Raw genomic sequence first — 27,581 nt, 5'->3', positions numbered from 1 at the left:
CATTATTTCGCAGGGTCTCCTCGAAATGTTGAATAAATCAATTCTAAAATTGTCATGGCATATTAATTATGGGAATTCGTCGCTCGTCACATTCAAACATTTCTTCAGTTTTTCCAGAGTCCATCAATATGAACTCCCTGTTCAACAAATTATCATTTCATCCTTTCAGTTGATGGCTATAAATTGAGTTGCTCTTTTTTCTTCTGTATCTTTCGTAATGGTCGAGGCACTCTTCAACAACAAGTCTAGTCATGTCCTCCTGTTGCATGACACACAGGCACTCCAAAAAATTTTGACGGCGGAGACATTCGATCCTCCGGAAATGTGAGGAATGTATCGCAGTACCAGTCTTAACGCGGTTAGTGAGGTTTACGTTTCGCGAAAGCGATTGCTTGTTAGCTAAAGCGCGTAAACTATTATCGTTTTAGGGAAAAATACGATAAGAACTATATCGTTGTTCATGTTTGAGGATAGCTATGCCGTTTGGCATATGTACAAAACCTTTAAAAGATGATTTGATAAAGTATCTTCCTATACTTGTCGAAACACCAGACAAATCTTGCATAGAAGTGACGCTGTCGAAAGACGCCATAGGGCTAGAGTGTTTGGAGAGTGTGACGAAGGAACTTGGTCTACACGAGGTAAGTCCTAGCTTTAGATTTACACTCTTATGGCGGTTCCGCTGTGGCTGAGTGTCTTCGATGTTAGTTGAACACTCTTTGGTACTTTGCTGTAGCTAGAGCACACTTAAATTATTTTGATTTGTGTTCAGAATATCTTCAACTTAGGCATTTCCATGTTGTTGTACTTTTGCATGTGCCTGGATTTAAGATTTCTCTTGTGTAGTGGATGAAAGTGTTGAGTGAATTTTCTGGTTTTATTCCGTTTACTGCTATATAAGCGGGATACTTTGCATTATATGTATTTAACTGAACAGATGATTAATCAAGCATTTATCGAACATCGGTCAAGATATTTTTACTGTATGTTAAATTTTGCGCTGCATCGATCAAACCTCAATTATTAAGGAAGCGAAAGCACTTGAAAAAAGAGCGAGGTCAACATTCTACACCACGTTGACCTGTCTTACTTTTATTTGTGGGGTTTACCACCATTTATTTGTAACTATACTTAGTTTAGACGGACAACAAATTAATGAAAGAGAGGTCACTTGATAAAGAGATCACCTGCCGCTTAAGATGCCAAGTAAATAAAACAAGACATCAAAGCGGTAATTGTGGGAGTTAAAGTATTTAAATAATGGACTTGAAATGAATCTAGAATGAAGGATCAATATAACATTATGCATCAAGTGGAAAATTTCAGAATTCTGTAAATCTGTTGTGCTAAGAGTGCACCAACAAATGAAAGTAGACCAATAATAACTCTTAGTTTTAATGAAAGCTTATCATTGACCAAATTGAAATTTCGAAATTGAATGGCTTCCTGGAGGAAAATAACTAGTACATGTGCAAGTTAGGTTTGTTTTCTTTTTCCCTCTGCTTCTAATGTCTACTAGTTTAGTGTGCTGTCGCTAGCTCAAAATTGCAGTAGGTGAGCTTTGAGTATTGATTTTTAATTTATTTTCAGGAAGCAAAGTAATTTTTACACTATGAGATGCAATTGATGAGTCTAACAGCTTTCATGATGTTGAATGAGAGCAATCTGATTTATTATATTTTTGGTTTCACAGCAGGGTTGTCTGACTTAACCTTGGCCTTGTATGAATGCTGGAGTAAACCTGAGCCCTGGGTTTGAAATAACCACTATGGCTTTAATTTGAAGGCTTGACATTGATAGAAGTTGCAGCCTTTATTTGCATTTGAATTAAGATGCAATTTGTTTATTTGATACATTAAAATGATGGAAGGAAAAGAAAAAAAAATGAAACTAATAATCCAGTTATCCCCATGGGTCCTAATGGTGATCATTTATAAAAAATAGATCTGAAAACTTGTGTATTGCCAGCCTTGTGTAGATGTTAGGTTCTGTGGGGTCAAGTTTGAAATAAGTTTGAAAAGTGTTTAATTAAGAAAAGGTGGTACTTGTCGTGAATTATTGCTTTATTTTTCTTAGCGGTTTGGAAGTGTAAGTGGTGTTACTCAGTAATGACATTTCATTGAACTGTGCTTTACCAAGTGAAGGACAAAAGGTCAAGGTAGCTTACAAATTATGATAAACTTAAACAGGGCGTGAAATTAATTTTTTTTTCTGTTAGCCACTTGGCTCCTAAATTCTTCAAAGTGGTAGCCAATTAAAAAAAAGTTGGTCGCCATTTTCAAAGACAAACAAAACCTTTTTTTATGCTGTCAACGTTCTAGATAAACCCTCCAAATTTAATTTAGGGAAAAGATCTAACGTTCTGAAAAGTAGACACTAGGATGGATGATATACAACTTTCAAGCTCAGCTAAATCTAAGATGGCGTCTAGTTATCAATTGAGATGCGTGTGCTGAGTTTTGGAAACAAACTTAACGAGGAAGTTTGCCACGGATTTATCTTTTCAAATCTTTTTGATTCACTATGTCTCTCAGTATGGTTGTGATGAAACATTCTAGTCGCCAATTTGGCTACTAATTCTCAAGATTTGGTCGCCAAAGTGAAAAATTTAGTCACATTGGCACCTGTATTAGGCGCAATTTCATGCCCTGTTAAAGACTAAAACTTGAATTGTTTACAGGGATGTGTAAATTTTTCCTCATTGAACCTCTAGACTGATGCTAATTGGGCCTACTTAGCACTGTGCTATGATGCAGAAAGGTAAAATTAGTATTCACTGAAAAAGGGTGATAAAGGTTCAGCCATTGTAAGTAATTGCCATATTGTTATATATCAATAGTCATAGGAGGAATGAAGGATAGTTAGTTACATGGACTATTAATATCTAATCACAGTCAAAAGCAACAGGGAAATTAGAGTATAGTAGTGGAAAGACATAAAGATTTGTTACATATCATCTTGTGCAATTCCAGATGGTAAAAAAAGATGTGATGTTTTTGCTAACCCTTTGGGAATGACTGAATGACTCTTCACTTTTTACGTAGAGTTTTTACTTTACATCAACTCATCAATTTAACCCCTTTTGAACGAAGACCACTGACTTTTGTCTTCAAAGCTTCAGAGACTTGTTCAGAGCTAATTGTAACATGTAGTTGTATCACAAATGATTTTTGTATACCTATTCAGTAATTTAGTGCTTCTAAGACAGTGTGGTTGAGATACTGTGCATGTTCTAATTTTTATTTTTTGTTTATTGTATTGTTTATTGACTATTGTATGATAAACTAGACGCATAACTGCATGAACTCGGGCTTACTTAGGGTGCATTTAAATTGGCAATTTTTGTGGCAATTTTCTAAAATTTAATTACTTTTGTCTTATCCTTCTGAATAAACATCTGCCAAGTCCATCTTGGTGCCCTTAATAAAACTTTAGAAGTCAATTCTTCACCATTCTTTACTATGGTGGAAATCATTTAAATCTCAACAGAATTTGTGGTATGCAGTAATATTGTATTTAGTGCGCTAAATGCAGAAATAATGAAAGACTATGTATCATTTACACGCACAATATGTAAATCAAGTTTAGGCAAGGAAAATATCTCTCTGCTGTGGGTCTCTATCGGGCCAGGGTACCTACTGGATGGATAGTGGTGGCAATTTGTTACTTGTGCACTTGTATTACAATGTAAGCCAATACCAGTTGACTTTCATTAAATAGCAAGAGGGAATAGACATATTTTGACCTTTTTGTGGGTTTAAAAATACATGTCATACAGAAAACTGAAAACCACATCAAAAACCCTGTGCATTCACTATTATTTCTTACAAGATTTTCGAGAAGTGATTTGCTGTCAACTGAATCAGACTGCACTGTAATCACTTTTAAGATCTAAACTTCAGTTCCACAAACATCAACAGTTTTTGGCATATCATCTAACGGTAAATACTTGTTCAAAGATGAATTTTTGTATAATTTTTTGCCATATTGAATAACTTCAGATAAGGTGTTTTAATTCCAATAACTACATGATTTTATTACAGAGTAGCAGAGTGAATAAACAGTCACAGCACAACTCACATTGAACTTTCTGGTTTCACAGGCATGACTCTGAAAAAGGGTTCTATTTTGAACTTTACTGAAGTTAACCCCTTTCAATTCAAATATATCATTGTTATTTATACTCTGAAAATAATGTACAAAGTTATTCAGTGATGATACTTCAAGCAGCACACATGTACCTTGAGGATGGCTTCTACCATAAATATCCCTTGCATGAGAATCAAATATATTCAAGCCCACATTACCTTTACAATAGATAGCAACTGCAGTACATCCTATTTTCAAGACAAAATTGTTGAAATTTTTGGATATAAGTGATTGAAAGACTCTATCCAATTAACTATCCATCTATCTATCCAAGGAGGTACAGTACTGATATCCTTCTACTGTAACTTCTTGATGAATAGTACCAGTGTAGCTCTCACTGTATTGAAGTTCATAGTCAGTCACATTTAAAAGTGTGGGTAATTCTGTCTGCATTAAAAATGATTGTCTGGTTAACTGAGACAAACTTTAATACAACTGATTTCCAATAGTCATTATTGACACAAGATCATTAGCAGAATTGATTCCTTGTTTGTTATTGTAAATCAAAGAGCATAAACTCATTGTGACACATTGTTGTCCTGAATTCTGTCCAAATACCAATTCATTAGCTTGGCTATGTGGTGCCATTATTGTTTTGCTAGGGTCAATGTACATTGGAGTAGGACCAAGGTTTTCCTCTTTATCTGAACTCAGTTGAAATTTACAACAGTTTGATGCATGTGTCTGACTCTTATAAAGACACATGGGTCTATTACAAGAAAACATTGATAAGTACCTACGTGCTCTATACTTCAATTTAATTATCCTTTGATATACCCTTACAGAACAATTCAACAAATACTTCTTATCATGTTTTGTAACTTTATTTAATCTTACCCTCTTTGAATTAAGCTTACAATCATTCTTTGTAACTCTTCTAACCTTCACATAATGACGTAGCCAGGAGGACTTCGGTATGCTTGGACAAATACGCTCATAAACAAGCTCCTTCAGTTTTCTGCCTTTTCTTCTGAGACGTTTCAGAGTAGCTTCTGGTATTCTACTGGGTTCTTGATCACATCTAAATACATGGTTGTGTTTACATGTAAACATAATACGAGATAACTCATTTGATATAGCAGGTTTCACTTGATATTTCTCGATAAAAGGTTCACTTGTAAAGGATCACTCGTAAATTGATCTCTCGTAAAGTTTGCGGACCGATCTGTTCCCAAAACGCTCCACAAGTTTTAGTGTGGGTCTACCGCGAACGGTGTGTGACTTTGTATGTATATTGGGCATAATAGCCATCAAATTTCCTTCGTGTACATCAAGCCAGGAATTGTCCTCAAGGGCAGCCATTACTTTAAACCATGTGCTCTAAGGTTCATTCTACACATGCACTCACACTTCATGCATGTGCTGTAGTGGAACTGCGTTTTGTGACTGAATGGGAAAAAAAAAAAATGAAGCTGCATTTATACCCCGAGGTATAAAAAGGGAGGTTTCATTTTATCTGACCTGAAATTATTGATCAAATATCTCAGTCATAAAAGACTTACACAGGTTTTTTGGTTGAGACTTCCATTCAGCTGGTTAACACCAAGATGTCATATTTATTTCCACTGTTTCAGATTTATATTTGTGGGTCTACTAAGCTACGTGTGTGTAATGTGGTCCTAAAAGAAATGCAGAGAGAGATATAAATTAACTAGATAAGAGCTCTCTAGATGAGATTTCTCCAGTGACTATTCTGTTTCTTGGACAGTTATGTAATTACCTCCTGTCACCAACTTTCCGGGTCAATATGCTGTTATAGAGTATTACTGAATGACATCAGTTGTGTTAATTGTAGTTGCCTCTTTATTTGTTTTGTTTGTTTAACCTCTGGCTTAATTTGGCTGGCATTTGCAACTTGGTTGTTGGTTTAATTCAGTGGCAGCTATTTCCTAAGGATGACTCCTTGCAAAATGACATTGAGGAAATAGATTGAAGAAAAGGGTTGTTCTTATTCTCCACATTTCTTTACATTTTGATTTCAAAGGGAGATATCTCACAGAAAACACAAACAATTCATTCTCAGAAGTGAGGAGATATTGATTTCTCCTCACAGTTTCAACATATTGCCAAGAAGAAAGGTGTTGAGAAGTAAGTGAAGTAGGGATATTGTGTTTTTCAAAATCCCAGAGTTAAGAGTGCACTAGAGGAATTGATATTTGGATCATGGTAGTGAAAGTGGTAATGTACAACCATAGTATTTATGTTGGGCAATGTATTTGCAGGTTGGATACTTTGGTTTATGTTACAAGACTAAGAAAGGCTATGATTGGTGGATTGTATTGGAGAAATCAATAAAGAAACAGTTAGAACAGAACACTCTCAGTTCTGTTGGCAGCATCAGACTTAAGTTGAAGATTCATTTCTTTGTGACTGGTTCCTCTTGGTTAAAACTTCAAGGCAAACTGATAAGGTAATACAGAAAGAAATCTTTAACCAGAAAAGTCCCAAGATAGTTTGTATGTTCAAGTTATGTTCTCAGCCTGTCCAATCCCTTTCTTCATTATCTTTTTCTTATGAGACTAAAATCCTGTGCAAATTTGAAAATATGGCAGATGAAGAGATAAATTCTTTATTGAGAGATTTTATCTTTTTTTCTATCTAGAGGATAGTTTTGGTAGTGACTTGACAGAAGGGTTGAAACAAATAAACAGAATTCTTACTGCCAATTTTGCAAGTACGTAAATACATCAATCATGTTGTGTCTTCTTTAATTTTAGGAGCTTTTACTATTTACAACTCAAAGATCAAATTCTTGAAGGGAGTCTGTCATGTGAAAAAGACTCTGCAGTATTGCTGGCCTCATACACTGCACAAGGTGATTAGATCTGCTAGTCATGTTGAATTTATTCGTGCTTCAGTTACCATAAGGTTCTCATATAATTATTCAACTTTAATGTTTTATATCAGTTCAAGGACAACATCTTTGAGAAAACTTTAACCCAATGGCTTCAAACCAACCCAATCTACATTGACTGTGACTAATACAAAGGGAAAAGGCTTGCTCTATCAATTATGAAATTATAATTATGATTATTATCTGATTCAAACTACAGTCAAATTTTTATTATCTGAACCTCGAGTACCAGAATTTTTCAATTACCTGGACTTGCTTCTCTAGTCCAATTTTTTTCCCATCAAACAAAGCTGATTGACGTTATTCCATTAGAGCTGCTTCAAAGAATGATAGAAATAAAGATACACTACTGCTTTAGCAGCTTGGAATAAACTGATTTAAATCAACGCTTGAGGTCATAAAACGTTGTTGTAAAACATTGTTGTTGAAAAATGTTTTTCTCATTAATATTCATTTTTTATTGTTATCTGGACTTCCGATTATCCAGGCTATTCAGCCTAGTCCATGTAAGTCTGAATGATGGAGGTTTGATTGTAGTTTGAATCTGAAGGCAAGAAAAATTGTTTTGCCACAATTGGAGTAAATTTGTAAGTGGAATTCATAACAAATGCTTTGCGCTTGGTTTTTATCTTCAAGCTTCTGTTCCTAAATAATAGTTGATGTTCAGAATTCTCTCATTTATTTTCAACAGCTGAGCTGGGCGATTATGATGCTGAAACATTTGTTACCTTTGCAGAAACCCACAACCTCTACCCTTCTGTAAGTCTTTTGTTGTAATGTAACATTTAAATGTATGATTATGAATCATTGATATTAACATAAGATACCCACATGAAGTTGCAAGTTGACTGTTGGAAATAATGTCTTTCAGTAAGCTTCTGCAGTTTTGTTTCATTGTGATATTGGTCAAAATTGTGTGAAACTATAACAAAATTCCTTTTCTTCTTTTCCTTTTTCGGGCAGCTAAAAACTTTTTGCTTCAGCAATCATTTCATGGCTTTAAGTTGCCAAAAAGTGACTTTTAAAAAAATTGAGCTTGGATGCCTGCAAGCCCCCCTCCTATGTCCAGCAGGAGTCATTTGTATTAAAATGCTCCTTACAATACCATAGAATTATCCATGAAGCAGACAGGTAATAAAAACTAGGGATATTAATTGGAGATCAGCCAACAAATTAACGAGTGGTCATTGCACAAGGGAGGTTAACACTGTATTTACTGGAAGTGTAAGAGTTTATCCAGTGAATACTGTAACAAAAAAATCTTGAACTTCATTGGTTATAAACTGCTCAATTTTCAGTACTAACAAAACAGTGCATGTATCAGGCTTGTTTCTGGACAAAGTAACATCAGTTAAAGGCCTAACTTTGTCTCCAGACATTTCTGGCATTAAATTTCTTTTCAGAAATTTGCAAGGAAAGTACATAGCCAATGATGTACTGTTCTATAGGCCTGTGGTTTCCTGGAGGTCTCCTCGCTTTACCATACTGTTGAATTTGTATTTCTGAAGTGGCTCACAAATGATTGCACAATTTACTGAAAAGCTCCCTGTATTAAGTGGACACTAAAGTGAGTCAAGTGGCTGTCTGCTTAACAAGGTTCACTCTGATTGCTTTGCAGAGTGTTGCTGCTTCTCATGCAAAGGAAATCCTTGATCAGCAGGTACAGAAATTTTTAACACACTTATGATTTTGTTTACAATTTTGAATTATACATGCTGATATATACAAACTAAGATATTGCAAGGAAAGTTATGCATCAAGTTTAGCACAGTATACATGGTAAATATGTTTTGTTTTCTATCCAATAAAGTATACTTTCATTCACTGAGCAGATGAGATCTTGAGTGAATAACTCCTTCCCAGAGAAAAAGTCTGGTGAGCTCTTTCTGGAAGAATTGTTCTGACTAGTCTTCGACATAAACTTTAATTTGAAGACACTGTTTATTGGTCTATCTGTTGCAAATGCATGAAATTTATTTTTAGGAAGATAAGGTCATTGGCTTGCGTTGATATGTGGTGACAAATATTGTGCTTAAGAAAGAGTATTATTTAAGACTGCATTTCATTTCATAATTGTCACATTAATGATATGTAGAAAAACATTTGAGTCCTCCATGGTCCCATTGCCGCAGGTCTCATGATGGCTAGTTAGATTCCCTTGACCTGTGGAGATGTGTGTAGAGGAGAATTACTTGAATAAGCATTAAGAAATTGTCTATTTTGGTTTTAGGTGATAAAATTTTATAGCCATCACAGGTATGTTTGCATGTTATATCAATGTAATTTTCTTTTAATTTGTACAATCCTCAGACACAGAAAGTATGGAATGTTTATCTGTGGCTTATATGCTCAGTTAATATGTAGTTTTCAATGAGGTTCTTTCTTGTATCACTTGTTAAAAATTGTGTCTAGCCTATTGTTATCCATTTGTGAATTACTGCCCCTCAACATTCTTTTTTGGAACGACTTTTAATTTTTCTTATTGTGTATTGTGATGGTCTGGCTGAGGAAAGGCCTTAACATTTCAACAATTTTACTCAGATTATCAGTGACTTGCAGACCTCACGTTTTTGTTGGAATATGCTGAGTTTTGATCCTTCTGTTAAAACTTGTACCAGCCACTGACTCTGGAAAGCTGGTTTACTGTTAAACAGAGAATAGACTCCCCTCAACACATGTCAATTAAGCTACAAATGATTTTAGTCTGTGATATTTATTCAGCTTTATTATCAAATATTTAATAAAGGACCAACTTTGTCTGATTAAAACTGATATCAATATCAACTTATGGCTAATGATATCACAGCTGATCCAACTAATGATTGCCCACTAACCATGGTTATCATACATGAGACCTACCATGAAAAATCTGATTGATCAAGAGCATACAAGCAATATACAATAGCTTATAAAGTTTACATGATAATATAAAATCTGCAGCTGATATTTTCAACTATTATGTTGCGTTCAAAGTCTGCATAGTATCCAATCCCCTTGTCTGTGTTGTGTTCTCAAACATTTGCAAACTTAGAGAAGTGTCTTCTTTGAAAATTGTTTAAAGAATATAAAATAAATCAATTATTTAATTTGGTTTTGGTATGATATCATTAATTATCAAACCTTCGGCCATGTTATCCACCTCAGCCTTCAGCTTTAACAGATAACTCAGACCTGAATTTTGATAACTCATGATATCATGCTGAACATCATCCAATAATTGCTTATAACTAATTAAACTACCTATTACAGTTACAGTGTATTGTGATTTAATTGCATATTTAGAATGTCTTTTATTAATTTGTTCATTAAAATTTTTTTTTTTCTGAATTAGGGGTTTGACACGTGAAGAAGCACAGCTTGAGTACATTTTGATTGCTCAACAACTGGAGGGATATGGTGATGAGTATTACCCTGCAAAGGTGAGCAGCCATTAGCCATGTAATGAAGCTTGAAGCTTCAATAAGTTCCTTCATGTTACTGGTATGATATGGTTGATTTTTTTGTGGAATTGAAGCCTCTGTGGACACAGCCAATGAAACTGATATGATTTGATTTAAAATCAGTATCTAGTCAAAACAGGTGAGCTGAGTGAAACATTCTCAGGGATGTATCAGCATCACTGTCTGGTCTGCTAACTAAATTATAATAAGAATATTGACTTTTTAAATTTTAAGATTTTTTTTAACATGAACTAAAAAAGTTATGGTGAAAATTAACCTTGAAAAATTATGATACCACACAATCATTTGCCAGTACTATAGGGGTTTCGTGAAAAGAAACCCAAGCACAATTTTTTAGCCTAGTACCCTGTACCTTGTACTGTACTAAATACTTATGGGTAAATAACTAAATAGTTAAATGCTGTTTACCTATGGCCACTTATGAGACCTCCTACCACCCTCTGTTAGCTTGCAACCAGTCTCTTGCATTTGGGTTTTGCCTTGTACCTCTTTCTGCACACAACTGCCTATAACAACATTGGCAGCCTATTGTGAAAAAAGTTTTTGAAACCCTTGATACTGGTGTGTTGCTCTTCCCAGCTGAGGAACTAACTTAAAGCCAACTGGTAGTTTTTTAATTCCCCAAGAAAATTACCGTGTGAAGTGATAGCAATTCCTGTATAGGAGCATGGAATAACTGCATCAAAAAAATTAAAGCATAAATTTTTTTAAATATGATATAGTAACATGTACAAATTTTATATTTGTTTGTAGGGTAATGATGGTTCTATCATTCTAGTTGGTGCATCATTTCTTGGCATTGTAGTTAGACATCCTCATGGGTTGCCTCCAGCATATTTCAGGTTTGATGTAACTGAAATCACTGTGTCATGGTTGTGGTATCTTCAAATTTAACAGTAATGAATTGCTAATAGAATTCAATTTCAAGTTTTGAGAGATATGGTAACCTTAAGGTATAACCCGTAGATTTGAGCCCCATTGCTTTGTGTCTCTAAGCAAGAAATTTCACTTCAACAGTGCCTCCCTTCTACACTTGTAGGTGGGTTGAAAGGTACTTACAAACTGCTTGGGTATCTTGACCATTATTTTTCTGAGAGATTTCCTGTGATGGACTGGTATCCTGTCTAGGAGGAGAAGCAATGGAAACTGAGACATACTCTCAGTGTTTTGCTCCGTTTACTAGTCATACTTAAATTAGGCTACATTGTAGTTCACATACATGTTGGAACTTGTTTCATTGTGGTACCCTATGTCTGGTATATTTCTCATTCCACATATGAGAGCTTTGCACAACATTTACTACAAGTTATAGAATTTTCCTATATCAAGGTAACCATTTTCTCTCAGACCCTTTCCCCTATTTGGAAGCCGTGCATGACTGACCCTGTCTTTCTCCCTCATTCAATTTCAGATGGCCTGATATTGTTCGCATTACTCACAACAAGAAGTACTTTTGTATTGAAAGTACCAAATCATTTGATATCATCCAATTTGAAATGGTACAGTGGTAACATATTTTTATATACATACTTTAGATAAATTGAGTAAGATGTGACTTAACTTTTGACATTTGGTTTTCTCTGACACCAATCTTGTTGCATCGTACTGGTTACATCCTACTTTGGCCAAACCCTTTAACTCAAAAAGTTCTTAACATGTAATTTCTCCCTATAATATTTAAACAATATCCAACAAGCAGCTAATTAAAATACTCAAATTTATCAGGTATAAGTTGCAGGGTTTGCACTGGTCCTGGAAAATCTGCAAATTCCTGGAAAAAGACTACATGTCACAGAAAGTCTCGGAAATCTGTTTAACCAAAGCACAATAAAGTTTTCTGAATTTAAATTTTTAAAAGATGTGTGTAGAAAGAAAGGAGAATTGATTTTGAAATATTGGGAATGAAAGGAATTAAGGTGAATTTTGGAGTCCTAGAAAAATCAATCTGATTCCTGGAAAAGTCCCTGAAAATCCTTGCAACTTGCCCTGAAGTTGTTATCTTGATCTAGCACCAAATTCTCGTAACTGATCTGTGTAAGGAAATGTGTAGCAGTGAAAGGGGAGAATTAACAATCAGATCTTGAGAGTTATAACCAGGTTAATTATCCTTTTGTAGAGGTAAAAAGGGGCCAATGTCATGTAGTGTGATACAGGCAATTACTGCAGGTTTAACTGTCATACAATGGACACCAAGGGATATCCTCTAATAGCCACAAGCATGACTCTGTCTTATGCCCAATGTTTTATCTTCTACAGGACGATGCACCAACAGCTAAGTACGTGTGGCGGATGTTTGTAGCACATCATCAGTTTTGCCGTCTGAATTTATCCAGGTCCAGTACACGAGCATCTACAGCAAAGCACCAACTACATAACATGTAAGTATGATCAAGTGAAACATTAAAGAACAGGCATGCTTTCACGTTCACTAAAAAATACTAAAGGAAAAGGGAATGTGTCATTGGGAAAAAGTATCATTATAATAGGGAAGTGAAAAGATTGGAGGATTTCTAGATTTTGCCTTAAGAAACACACACTGGTGCAGATTTTTTTTCTGAATTAGTTGATTAATTAAGTTACCGTAAAAGGTAAAAAAGCTGACATTTCGAGCATTAGCCCTTCGTCAGAGCGATTGAATCTTTACAGTTTACAGTCTCTACAGTCTTTACAGTCTTTACAGTTTTTAATTCACATTTTCAACCCAGTTGTTAACACTAAATTACCTGCTATACTCTCCCACCGACGCAGCACCACAGTTTCTTTAGAAACTTACCCCTTTATGATTAATAAGTTAGATGGCAGAGCAGCTGAAAGTTTCAAAATTCTGCATTCTGTCTGTTTGAAAGCTTGAATTGTGTATCATTTCATCAGTCTCTGGGAGGGGGTTGTTTTGTAGCTGTTTCATTAACCTTAAGAGAAATTCTGAAATGCTTTCCTGACTCATCCACCTCCTCAAAGACCAGTGAAGAGAGAAATCTCTGGTTTAATCTGAATGCCATTTAGGAAAAGAAAAGCAATCTTTATATACACCTTTGGTGTTAGTGGAAAACTTAGATTGATCAAGAGAGCAAAAATGTTATGAGGGATCAGCAGATCAGTACTGTGAGATTGGATTCCTTGGCCCTCTGAAATTGTACGTAACTATATCCCTAATATTAAAAGTGATAGTGGCTTGATAAGGGGTATTACCATGTATAACTTTATACTGGATATGCAGTACATTGTAGATCACATTTACCATTTGCTCGTCAATGTTATGCATGTTAAATCACAGTGACATACTGTAGGTGCACTATTTGTACCAGGTGCAAATTTCCTAAGTTCCTCGCAGTGAGGTGCATTTAGGTTTTTTCTTGAAAAGATAGGGTTTGTGCTGTGCACAGAGTGTTAGCACTTGAAAGTTTTGTGATTGTGCTATTGAATTGTAATTCACCTAAAATTATTATTACTAGTACTACCAACTTCTTAGTGGCTGTACACTGTAGTTTGACAACTTTTGCAGTAACCTTTTAAGAGTGAAGAATAGTTATAGCTTTTAGAAGTCACAGAGTTTTTAGAATTTAGCATTGAATAACAGAGCTGCCTTTTAAGACCTTTCTCAGGCCTACAAGCTCTCAGTTGTAAACTAACCTCATAGTTGCATAGAATGTGTATGCTACTCTGAATCTGTGTTTCTTTTTTTGCTTTTTGTGATGGCTATTGTTGTTGTTGGTCATAGGTAAAGTAACATCAAACAGTTCTTTACAGTGTCAAATGGTCATGTCTGATTATGTTTGCCTTATAGGTCTTGAATAGCTTGGAATATTGTCTCTGTTGCACTCTGCATTTGACTCTCTCCCTGGGACTCTCTTCTTGGTGTTGTTGTAATCTTTTCTCTCTTATTCTCCATATACTAGTCATAAATTAGCCATGGACCTCACTATAACTTCCAAGATATCTTATGTAATTATACCTTCTCACTGCTGTATATTTCCTTTTAAATTACTATTGAGGATTTACTGCTATTATCAATATAACACCTTCCAGCTGATGTATTTATCATTTCTTATCACTTGTGAACCGAATAATGTATTGACATTTGAAGGAGAAGTCATATGTTAATCACTTCTCAGAGTGCCAGGGGTACAGGTATAAACTTTGGCTTGGTCTGGCTTTGCAGCTCACAAGTTTTCTGGATTTCTGTTTTTTCCAGTCCTGTACCATGTTGCTTTTGTTGCTCTTTCCATTGTTGGATCTTTTATTAACTTCTAAGCTGTACTTCTATTACAATCTCTGTGTGACTCTAACAAAACTCTGGTCTATCATAAACTAGAAGCACCTTCCTTCTGTGTCTTCCTTTAATGCCCCAATAAAGGAGACACCTTAATGCTAACATAGAGCGACTGTGTTTATCTTTTGTTCTTGCTCCACTTGACACCTGATAAATGGGCACTTTTTACTCTTACTTCTCTTTTTTATGGACTTCTATAAGTAGCTTTGGTTTCCTTTCAGAATGTCAAAATGTCAATCACTGTCATTATCTGTCAAGAGTCCTTTTGAGGCCCACCCTCACCTGGATGATCATCTGTTACCCTCAAGTTCAAACTCTTCTCTGTTAATGTTTTTGTAATCATCAAAGGTTCCCAGTGATCTTACGATCCTGTAAATGAATGATAAAATAACCCTCACATATACAGTTCAGAAATATATAAATTAGGAACTGAGTCTGAAATTCCTCCTGGCTGAGCATGCTTTATGGTGGTCGCTTGTGAAGTTTGTATATTTTCAGACTGTTAATAAAAGTTAAAGATAATTTTCTCAATAAGTGACAAAAGCATACTCCCTTTTTTTGAGAACCCCTCTTTTTTTTTACAAAGGATGTCAAATCTGAGATAAACTAAACAGGCTGAAAGTCTAAAAAACATCTTTATTATGCTCATTTTTCTTGTGAATAATTAGTGTAAATAAAGGTTAAATATCTGTAAAACTGCATTCTAAACAGACAATAAATCCAAAGAATGGCCACATTTTGAAATTTAATTAACAGTGTGTTTTAAAGAATATTTCAGTTTGCATTCGACGTTAATCTCTTGGTGAAACCCGAATAAATTCACAGAAAACACTACATTTTGATAGTTTTCCTCTTGTTGTTCGCGTTGGTTTATTGAATTACCACACCTCATAAAAACGTTTCCAGACTCAAGAAGACATCCAGACTCGACTTCAAAATTGATATTTGTTTTTAGAAAATGCTTCAAATTGTCTCTTTCTACGGCTAATTTACACGTGCAATTTGGAGATGAGCTATAAGCCTCTCGCATAGAACTTGACAAAAACTAAAATTTTTTTTTTTAGAAAAACACCGCCATCCAGTTCATGTTAAGGTTTACGATTTAAAGACCACTATATCGTCTTTTAAAAGTGCTAGGGATTGGAATTGAGGAAATAAGAAAACACATGACAGAATCACTTTTTGAAACAATGGTTGCCCGACCAACCAACATTTTTGGGAGATAGCAGCTATTTAATGCGATTCTGCTAAAGCGCTTTGTAGAGCCTTATCATAAATTTTTCAACAAGCAAAGCCTTTTTTCCCATGAATATGTTTATGCCTAAGAGTCCACGTTAACGTTTCATGAAAGGTTAATAAGTGATGTTAAAACATGATGTTCATCAACAACACGTATAACAAAGCTACTGTGACGACTATGGAGGTGTAAAAGGTTTCCTAAACAGGGAATAATCTTTTCTTTTCTTCACGGAAAGAAATGCCTTGCATTAAGGTGAAGTTACACATTGGTCTCGAGTAGTACAGTAATCCATCACACTGAAAACGCAAAATCATTAATATTTCGCTAATTTTAGTATCGCTCAAAGTATTGCAAAGTTCTAACAAAGCTGCTCGATCTAACAAAAAATGTCTTGAAATCTTGCCGGAGGCAAATCACAAGTTTTGTTCATTTGGAAAAAAATTTATTGCACAGTTGTCGATTACCTCTTAGGTGCAATTTTGAGACAAGGGAAGAGAAGCGGTAAATTTATTCTCGCGTGGCGGTACAGGCCCACAGCTTCGAGCTACAGACACAGCGACTCGATCTGTTTATAAGAGGGAACAGGACTTCTACCTCGCGTTTCTTTTAAACGGAAGACTCGTGAAGGCCCTGATAACTCGGAAATAGAGCTCGTTTTCTAGTGAAACCGAGTATGGGGTCTTGCAGCACACAATCAAGCGCCAACTTGAAAGGTTTTTTTTATCTTCGCGGAGCAAAACGCGTGCCAAGTGCGTGCGCTGAATTGCCCTTATCAGTCGCCTTAAAAATAGAGTTCAGAAGCGACCGCCTTTATTGGAAATGCGCTCTGAGTAGGCTGGCTGGCTCTTACTATCAGCTTTGCTGTAATAACTTGACAGAGCTGTTTATTTTTGCAAAAGTAAAGTAATCATTAGGGTACAACTGGATGGCTTAAGTAATTATACCATTTCGCAAATGCAAAGTTTGTTAGACTGAATGAAACAGATACAGAGAATTTAGAGAAAATCGAGGAAACTTTTTGTAACACGCGTAGATTACACTTTTTAGGGCAAAGAATGATTGGTTTCCAAATCCAACGGAGACATTTTTTTTTCTCACTGGTCGCGATAAGACAGCTTTAAAGATTTCGAAAATCATAGCGATGATACCGATTAGAACATGTACGACGAACTGTGAAAAGTAGAAGGAAAGACAAAATAGATAACGGGGCGATAGCAGAGGAACAAACACACTTAGTCGGCGGTATTTACAAGATTTACTCTTTCTGTTGAACTGCGCGAGCCATGTTGATTTTTTGATGTGAACGTCTCTGGTTTTTATCCATGTGAATCATTCCGTCAATAGACAAATTGCCTCAGGCTGAAATAAGAAAATTGTTCAATATCTTATGTCGGTTGTTAGGTCGTGTAATATACTAACCAACCTTTAATAGCAAATCCATTACTTTATTGAAACAAAAATTGACCATGTCCACGAAATGTTCTCATATTTGACAAAGTAGAGTTACTTTTTCTGCTGAGGTGCAGAAGTAAGTAAGCTTTTCCAGAGTTCACTTTATTTCCTCGGAGATGCCGTTGGTTTTTTTTTCTACGTACCTTACAAATAGAGCAAACAGAATTAACACATACAAAAACATGATAAGGAAATAAAGCAAAAAAATTTTTACCCAGTACAGTGTCCGTGCAAACAGTGAACCCGTTGTTTACTTTAAGGGAATTTTTTTTTAGAAGAATTAGTTTTTCTGGTCTTTGAGGGCTTTACAGTGTTTTTTTAATACTTTCTTTCTTTCTATCTTTGCTAGCAATTAGAAAAATCGGCTTATTCTTGAACCGAGAATGTTTAATTGTCTTATTTTTCAGGATACTTTTTACGAAATTACAATTTTCTGAGGCAGAAGAATAAATATTCAATTAGTGATTTTTAAATGCAAAGTTGTGTCTCTGAAGTCGCCGACTGTCCAACCCACTAAACAGCGAAATAGAATTTAGAATATCGTCGGATAACCTGGCCCTGAAGAAGGAGGAAACGAGAGTGTGTGTCGGTAGTTGATCCCCAAACTGATAGTGAATCTATTGTCGACACAAACAGTTCGTAAATTGAGCAAAGGCCTCAATAACGTGACCGAAATGGAATAGCTAATGTGAAATGATATGCATTAGGAACTAGCCAAGCAAAGAGCGCAATGCGCTAAACCGTTTCTTTTTAAAAATTTAATCCATAAATTCGAATGTCTTAAGCACGGCTAAACCGACAACTGTAATGAAGAACAAAACCAAAAACCACAGATTTTGATTTCAAAAACCGAAACTTTTCCCAAAAAATGACCAGAAGTGGAAAACCGAAATAGCCAGCCATGCTAAAGTTATTTTCCTCTATACTGTAACAACTTGTGAGTTATCTATTTCAGCCAGCGTTACATTTGACAGGTCCCAGTAGACCTAGTAGTGCAATCCGTTTTATTGGTTTTTGTTGGTTTATGTTTGTCTGTCTGTTTGTTTTTTCAGTAGACTGAGCAAACATGAATTCAAGAAGAAAACTGGAGTAAGTAATTTTACGGGGCTTCTTACAGGATCTGTTAGTACATTTTTCTGTATATTTATTCTTTTGCGTGTTTAAATTTCTGTGTTTGCAAAATAATTTATATTCCCTATGTATTGAGTTCATCCTACCAAAAAAGTAGATGAAGTACTGGTACGTTCGCAGGGATTCTTATACTATTGGTTTTTGTTCCTTCTTTGCAGGTTGTTGCTAGCAGTGATGGAAGTGGATCACTAAGCTCATTTAGTAAGTGATATTCACAAAATTTTTAAAAATCTTACCCTTTGTGTTGGCATGTCAGACCAAGAGACGAGAAGATTTTAGACTAACTCCTTTGTCTATTTAACGAAGAAGTATTACCTTGCGCCGCCAGTCTGAAGATGTTTACCAAGTTATTACCTTCGAGAAGGATCATGTTGCTTACTCATAAATTCACTTCTCAAAAATGATAACTGAAAAGGTCAAGCACTTGATATTAAACTACCTAGGAAATTCATACCAGCACCCAACTTTCCTTTGTCATCTTCCAATGTTTCATTTAGTCAGCTTTTGTTTAATTCAAGTTTAAAAGTTTCATTTTAAACATACCAGACTGTCTGTAGAAACAGACAATTTTACTCAATCATTTCTTGGATGATATGAGCTACTTCGACGTCAAGCTTTAAAAGTGCACTTTATGGATCATGTATTGTTTTCTCTGTGAGGATTATTTTTCCAATTATTTATTTTTATGTAATAGTGTAGTTTGACCGTCCGGGTGAGTGTAGTCCTGAGAAGGACTGTTGTCGGTAGTGGTGACTGCTTACCCGACGAGCGCAATTAGTATGTAATACGACAGACAGCTTATCCGACGAGAACAAGTACCTTAACCGTGTTTTTTCAAAGAACAACTACAACGAAGACTTTATCCAACGTAACACTCACAGACCTACTACTACAACCGAAGCTAACGTCAACGCAATTCATACGACCACAGCCACTATACCATTCATAAAGGGCATATCTGAGAACATCTCACGCATCCTACAACCATTCGATATCCGCGTCGCTCACAAACCTATTACCATACTACGTCAGTTACTGACTAACATCAAAGACAGAGACGAACCGAGGAACAGACAAGGAGCAGTATATAAGATCAATTGCTCCGACTGCCACGCCTCCTACATCGGTGAGACTGGCAGAAACCTCGCAACTAGACTGACTGAACACAAACGAGCGACGAGGAAAGGCGATGTCAACAATCACATTGCTGAACATCACCGACTAACGAACCACACTATTGACTGGGACTTTGCGCAATGCCTAACCTACAGCACCAACTACTTTCAACGACTGACCCTGGAAAGCTGGTTTACTAACTTGGAACAGACTCCCCTCAACAGGTGTTAACCACTACTGGCACCATACAAATGACTCATCCACGACATTAACATTGCAAACGAACCGAACAGAACGACCTAACTTTACTAACGGATCCAAACCGACCAATCACGACCTACCTACGCCACTTGAGGCCTACAGCCAATAACATTACGGCAAAACTGACCAATTAGTGTACACAAACCGGACTTAGTACATTCGACTGGCAGCAACCTTTCACTTGACTCTGATCATGACTTCCGCTCAGGTTGTCGAAACGTTAGTCACCACTACCGACAACAGTCCTTCTCAGGACTACACTCACCCGGACGATCAAACTACACTATTACATGTTACCCCCGGGTTCAAACCATTTACTGTATTTATGTTTTAATCGTTTTTGCCATTTTGAAGAAAGTTCATTTGCCTGTGCCGTTAAGTTGATTTAATGCTTCATGAATTTGGCTAGAGAAGGACTCTGTTTTCAGTAGCCATGAATTCGAAAAAAAGATCTTTATCTTGGCTGCCTGCAATCTGGACAAATGGAACCATATAATGTAAACACAAAGAGCACATGGTTTTTGATAAGTTAAGTCTGAAGGCATTCTTGGTTTTATTTCAGGCTCAGTGACAGGCTTAGATAATCCTGTTTTCACTGAACGCAGTGGTACAGGCTCTGACACTGATACAAGATACAGCGGCATACAACACAAGGATAACACTGACTGTGTATCACGTGACTCCTCAAATTCAACCAATCGCAGCACGTTGCCCAGACCTCATTCTCTAAACTTGTCTTCAGTGAACAGTGGACATGAGTTTTTACTTCGTGATGACTTTTGTACCTCACAAAACTCTCTTGATCACAATCGAAGCCTTTATAGCCATGGATTGTTAAACAGCGCAACAGTGACTAATGAGGTGGGAAGCTCACTGTCTATGGACTCAGGGAATCCCCTTGGGACACAGTCACTTGAGAGCTTGAATGACAGAAGTCACAACACCCCGCCTTCTAACGCTTCATCGGACCAAGCCTGCTCTCCAAGCGTTCGTGTGTCAAGGTGTGTGGCTGGAAAGTTATGTTATACTGTAGTTATTGACATCAGAAAAAACTACAACAACTAAAACAAAATCCATTCAACCAGTAAACAGACAGAAGAAACAGATGGATTTCTAAAGCAACAGCAGACGTGTCAGTGTAGGAGCGTCCATGTCTCCGTTGTTAATGGTTCTCATCTTTGATAGACTGAAAGGCCATTTGAATCAAATATAGTGCAAGAATTCAATTCAATTCAAATCTAGTGCAAGAAAGACTTAGAATTGTCCCTAGGTGCTTGAATAGCAAGACCTTGGTATAAATGGTTATTTTAATTGTCCTTATTTTATTTCTTGCATTTTCTGGTCCTTTAGAGTATTTTTCACCCTTTTGATTTGATGAATGTACACTGACTTAATTTTTGGGTATAATAGTTATGTAAAAACATAAGAATGTTTTGAGCATCAAAATTTTTCGCCCTCTGCATACGCCGGTTTAGAAGAATTTATGGTGATAATAAACACTACTTCTCAGCGAAGCTTGAAATTTACAACCTGAATCTTGGTCACGAACCTTTGATATAAACTGTTTTACTTTGGAGTTCAAACTGAAGAGGTTTATAATCTTGATATGTAATCTCTGTATAACTTCGAGTGAGTTGTAAGTGAGTGTGTTATATTCCAGACCAGCCCGTCCAGTTTCTCTTAGTTTGGAACAGTTAGTGGCAGACAATGCAAGTGAAGTGACTGGCCGAACCAGTGGATACAGTACATCAAATGACTCAGACCTAGAGGAAGGCAGGGATATGGAATATGAATGTGGCAATGAGTTACCTTTTTCTCGGGAAGCACAGGTATAGATGCGATTAAGCACACCATTAATGTACTTATTCAGTATTTCTGTTGAGTATCACAGCGCGAGGCTTTTTGTATCACATTTTAATAAGGTGAAAGAATGGAAAATTGAAATCGAACTAAGAAAAACAATAACTTATTTATGTTTTCACAGAATTGTTTAATTTAATTGCAGCTCGAGGAATTAGAAAAAATCTTCAACGAAGGACAAGTATTCACAGAATTTCAAAAGGTCGAACGGAGAAGTGAGGTAAGAAAGCTATCAACTGATTGATGCCATATGCAATCGATCGGTTATTGTCTGATTTGAGTGGCCTCACTAATCAATGTTAATCATCACTTTATAAATACAACAATACAACCGTTCCGCTAACACAAGGACTAGCCTTCCTCTCCTTATAATTATCCTAATAAGTAGGTGAAGCAACATCTGTACTTTTCTTCCGGTGTTTGGGCGTGATCAACAATCGCGTAGTTTTGCTCATAATTAAGTGTAGGCCATGCGCGGATTCTGAATGAATCTCGTCGTTGGAGTAATTTATTGCCTTCTGGTCTGTGTGGGTTTTGGTGGGTACCCCATCATATTTGTGCTAAGATCGCTTCTCTATCGCTATTACTATAACCCCTATTTGAAATCACAGGATGAAAGATTTACTTTTTGTTGTGGCCTTTACTATGTATGTTAAAGCTCGCTGTGAAGTATGGTGAATAAGCCTTAATATTGCAGAAGCTAACATCTGCCAGTGCCCAGTGCGGTGGGAATGCAGAGAAAAACAGATATAAAGACGTCATTCCCTACGAGGTAAGACGAGCTGTGTTCGGAACGTGCAAGGTTTTCTTTGATGGAAATAATTTTTCTGAGAATAGAGGGTGCTGGCGTTTTACAGATTGAACTCTCCAGTTATTTTCTGCTCGATTGATTGTTTCTGTCTCATCTAAAAGGAATCTCGAGTCCGTTTAAATCCTCGCAACAATTCAAGTGGCAGCGATTATATCAATGCAGACTATGTCAAGGTAAGAACTTTTTGAGTGTGCCAGCACCTCAAGACGTGTTTTTCGTATTGTTTGCGCTGTGAAGGCATTAAAGCAGGAGCAGTAGCTTATGAGTTGAACTAGAGTGCAATCTCAAACTGTGAAGGCCGGTGAGGACGCCATGCGCGCGTCAACAACGATACATTATTCATTTTATTTTGACGATTGAATTTCACACGCGGTAATGGTTGTAATGGTAGTAATGGATTGGTTCTCGTTAAGCACATTTTATTCTATAGAGCAACATCTCGTTATTTACCTCGTAGAAAATCTGCCTTGTGTGTGGTGTTCGTCATAAGGCCATATCTAACCTCTCTGTTCGTGTTGTAATCTCATTGCAGGAGGACGTGGGGACTAAGACCTACCGTTACATTGCCGCCCAGGGCCCCATGGAGAACACAGTGGCTGATTTCTGGCAGATGGTGTGGGAGCAGAATGTTACAATTATAGTGGCTGCAACAGACGACAAAGTAGGGTTTACATTCTGTCTGTTGACTTCAGTGCACAGCAACGTAAGCCTGTGCTTAGGGTTTATCCGAATTTTCTGTTAGAACAAACGACCCAAAAAGTGAGGTTAGCAAAGGATTTCTTCATGACACCTGAAAAGGGTAATTGTGGATAAATGAATGCGTGTGAAGCGTAAATTGTTGTCTGAACCGTTTTTTTAATTGAAGTTCTTGCAAACAACGTTTCTTTTAAAGGTTTTCTCGACCGTCCACTCCGTCGATTTAATGAGTGTATATTTTCTGGGTAAAGTAATACTTAAGATATGCTGACGCTGAACGGTAAATGTTAAAAAAAAATAAAAATAATGAAATGAATTTACTTCATCATGTCCACCACATAGCTCTTCATCTGAAGTGACTGCCTAATTACAGTTGGAATATATATACACCGGCACTATAAATGAAACATTCTGTTTCTAGGACCATGGTGTAGTGTACTGAATCAGTTCAGTTTCTTTCAACAGGTTAGCAGCAAGACTACGTGCTATCCTTACTGGCCAGAGGACTTGGATGGGAGCAGAAAAAAATTTCATTGTTTTGAAGTGGAAACAGTTTCTATCCGGATTACATCGTCATTCAAGGTGCGCAAACTATCGCTACATATGGCTTCTTCAAAGGAAAAGAAAATGATTTGTCATTTGCACTTTACTGATTGGCCTGATCATGGAGTACCACAAGATCCTAAACATTTTCTTGGTAAGTACACTCCTCTTGCATATGAAAAACTAAACGAAATGGCTTTTCTATTCTTGCCATTAATATAGAACTGGTCAGGAAAATGAGCAAATCAGCCCTACGACCAATACAGTAATACCTGAATGTGTAGATATATTAGTGATGATAAATCTGGTGTACATGAACTATGACTGCTCAAAGTAGACTATAGTAATATTCAATTTTCCGAGTCAAGAGGAGGATGTTTACATGACGGGGTTATTTTTTTTCCCACACACAGGATTATACAAGAATTCGGTCCAGCCATTGAACTCGAAAAATGTCTGAGGCCATTTCTGAGTTGTGATTGTGAGCGAAAATTCCCTCCTCCTATCCATCATTCTATAACTCTGTCACCCCTTCCTTCCATTCCTGTTAACTCTTCGATAAGTCTGCTGACTAGTGCATAAGGCTTTTGCATGTTCAGTTCTTGCGTGAGGCTCAACTGATGGCTGAGAATTGGTCAAAATTTTGACAGTCTGCTGAGAAACAAGGCGTATTTAACTAATAGCTGAGATCTAAGAACAGCAAATTTTACTGAAGGATGAAAAATGGGCTGAAATTAAGACTGTGGGTGCATTAGATTTGTACATATTGGTCAGATAAGGCGCTTGGATAAATATACTTCTCAAGAGCGATAAGCCATATGACATTTCAGTATTGATAGGCTTTCCGTATAAACCTTGTTGATCCCGAAAGGGAGAGAGTTTGTGGTAATTACATCACTGTTAAATGTCGCATTTTAAAGCAACGTCGAGAATTGTCTTTGTTGAAAAAAAAAAAAAAAAAAAAAAGCTACACTCCTGCAATAAGCTTTGATGTTAAATTTCCCCTATAATGTTACAAATTTAGGACCATTTCTGTCAGATTGCTCTTGTATAATAGTACTGAAAGTTAAAAGAATATTTCATTTGTGTTCAATGTTAAACACCCGCTGTTTCCCATGTTCCAAAGACGATTTTGATTTGCCATTAATCACGTGACCTTGCATAAATTAAAATGTATCCTTCCTGGGATACAATTTTGACTCTCGGGAAAACGAAACTAAGTGTTTCCCAAGTTTATATTATGTGGCACATACATTTGTCTGTTCGTTCATCGCTAGTTTGTTTTTACTTTGTGTGGGGAACAGAATTTCTGGATGAATTAGAGTCTGCAAGGCAACAGGTCAGCTCAAACCATGGTCATGCGCAGGAAGTTCAACCAGTGTTAGTTCATTGTACGGCCGGTGTTGGGAGAACTGGGGTCATTATACTTACCGACCTTATGATTGGCTGCTTACAGAGTAATCAGGTTGGTACACCGTTACCTTAATCCCATATAAATTCCTAGTCAAATTGCATAATTAGCAGATTTATTTTGTTTCTAAAGAAATACAAATCATGTCGCAAATGGACGTGAACTTGAATCAGAAACTAAGCCATTAAGTAGATATGGACCTTACAGAAGAACAGTGCTTGTCGAGAAGACTGCGACACCCTATCCTTTTTTTTTTAACATTATCTTAAATTTTACCCTTCCCCCCTCCAATGCAGGCGCCTTTACTCTCCCCGTCCTTAAAACAGGATTGGTCTTTTCCTGTTCTAGGTTTCAACTTAGGGCTGCCTGCCTTGTTTTTCTGATATGGAGAATAATTGGTGCGAACAGTCTGGAACATCTTGTCAAATCTCGTCCTGTCGAACGACTCGGCAGTCGGAATGGTAGTTTATAAGAGTCTGATAGACTTACATCAACGGTCAAACACCCATAACGTATAAGCCTAGCCCAAATCATATTATGTTTGCTTCTTTTCTTGCAGAGAGTTAACATTCTTAAGTCACTGATCCATCTCCGAAGCCAAAGGATGCTGTTAGTGGCAAACTTCGGTCAATATCGGTTTGTTTACACCGTACTTATACACTTCCTCAAAAATAGCAGACTGATATAAACTTGGCAAGGTAGATGAAGAGTCAGTCAGCGGTGGCATACAGACAGACTTCAGCTGGTGTCAGGAACACCAAAATACTCACCCTCAACTTCTGGGCCCGTAAACGGCAATTTTTTTCAACAAAAGAACAGGCATCAGAAAAATGGACTTAGGGTTTTTTGAGATGCGTGGCATAAGTGGCCGCCCAGAACAGTGCGTTTTTGCATGACATATTATAAAGGCATCGTCGCAGTATTAATGTATGATACTTAAACGAATTGTCCTATCTACCAGTTTCATGGTCATTCGCTGAATATACGGTATACGTTATCTTCTTTGTATTCAACAACACCACGTATATAAATATAAATATTAAAATACTATTTTCAATGCAAATTTTACGGCAAAAAACATATTTTATGTAATGAATCTTTTTATGTATAAATCCTATCAAGTATACCTCGGTGGAAATTTTTACTCTATCCATCTGTATTATAACGTGAGATATACCTCTTTTCATGCCGAGTATACCTGGAAAAAAAACTATTTTCAAATGAAAATTTTGTAAATGAAAATCTCCCACTGTACTAACTCACCTGACATGCAATGTGTTTTAAAATGTAAAAATTCGAATTTTTTCTAAACTTTAACAACTATTAATGCTATAAAAACAATATAAATGTGCCAATAGATTAATATTTAACAATTGGTTCATACGTTAGCGTGCGTTCATCGAGATGTGAACCAATTGTTTTATAACATTTTCAACCCGATGGAAAATTTTTTGCTCGAGGGATTTGTTTGCTGATGTCATGAGCGTGCACAATAGGAATATGAAGCACGCTCGCGCAATCGAATTTGATTAGACAAATTTACTAGCTATGTTATAAAATGAATTGTAATATTTTAAAAGAGTGTATCTTTTAATGTAGTTTCAATAAACAATAATCAAGCTTCAGTTGTAACTCACAATCGCACGTTTCTTTTATGTTAATACGGGTTTTATGTGGAATTTCCTGGTTATTTTTATTTATTTTATTTTATTTATTTATTTATTTTGGCGTTGGTATGGTTTTGAGTGCTCAGTAGTAGTAATAAACATCAGAGCAGAAGAACTTCTAAGAAGGCCGAGAGAAACCATAAACTGGAGCATGGGGCGAAGAGCAGTTGTTTACTCCTCTTGCGGAACACAACTCCATCGAAGGTGATCCCCAGGACTTTCTCAGGTTTCCCTTGCATTGTTATGACCTATCTATCCTTTTCAGTACAGAGGGCATTGTGAGAGTAAAGTTTTTTCCCAGGTAGACGCTCAGACCGGTTCATCCAGCGTTCAGTGCGCTAGACACCAGCTCACTGCGTCTTTTATAGGATTTAATTTCGGTTTTTTACCGTCTGATATACCTACAAGCGCAGCATTCACGATGCCATTATTTTGAAAATTGCAGTAAAACTGATTCTTGAAAAAAAATTGTTTTGACCTAGTATGCTTAGCTTTTCATTTTTTGCAGACGGGCAGTTTTGGTGGTCTAGTTAGCTGCTATTTTTTAAAATGGTCTTCGTAAAATCATGAATAATTCGAACCAAGTCTTAATTCAAAGAATTAAGAATTACACCCACTTCGAGTACGTTGATTGACCTCTGTATAACTAGTTCGCCCGA

At 36.4% G+C, this 27,581-nt stretch overlaps 1 protein-coding gene across 2 annotated transcripts; it reads left to right on the top strand.

The window, feature by feature from the left end:
• Window positions 1-364: 364 nt before the first annotated feature.
• On the top strand, window positions 365-26,887 carry LOC113673052 (tyrosine-protein phosphatase non-receptor type 21). Of its 2 annotated transcripts, none has more exons than XM_089193088.1 (21): window positions 365-641; window positions 6,372-6,559; window positions 6,867-6,964; window positions 7,695-7,762; window positions 8,622-8,663; window positions 9,234-9,259; window positions 10,335-10,422; window positions 11,218-11,306; window positions 11,876-11,963; window positions 12,721-12,842; window positions 18,482-18,515; window positions 18,716-18,758; window positions 20,497-20,935; window positions 21,595-21,763; window positions 21,940-22,014; window positions 22,492-22,566; window positions 22,707-22,778; window positions 23,138-23,266; window positions 23,767-23,998; window positions 25,149-25,309; window positions 25,815-26,887. In XM_089193088.1, the coding sequence occupies exons 1-21, from the start codon at window positions 477-479 to the stop codon at window positions 25,941-25,943; spliced, it is 2,532 nt and encodes an 843-aa protein (XP_089049214.1). In that variant the 5' UTR covers window positions 365-476; the 3' UTR covers window positions 25,944-26,887. The 2 variants fall into 2 exon arrangements, with proteins under 2 accessions (XP_089049214.1, XP_027045207.2); XM_027189406.2 differs by having other exon boundaries at window positions 18,479-18,515.
• The last annotated feature ends 694 nt before the right edge of the window (window positions 26,888-27,581 follow it).

The sequence above is a fragment of the Pocillopora damicornis genome, chromosome 14 (genome assembly GCF_964200805.1).
Source record: "Pocillopora damicornis chromosome 14, jaPocDami1.2, whole genome shotgun sequence".
NCBI classification, from domain to species: domain Eukaryota; kingdom Metazoa; phylum Cnidaria; class Anthozoa; order Scleractinia; family Pocilloporidae; genus Pocillopora; species Pocillopora damicornis.
Note: the sequence above shows the minus strand (reverse complement) of the source record. Positions and strands in the feature narration are given on the sequence as shown.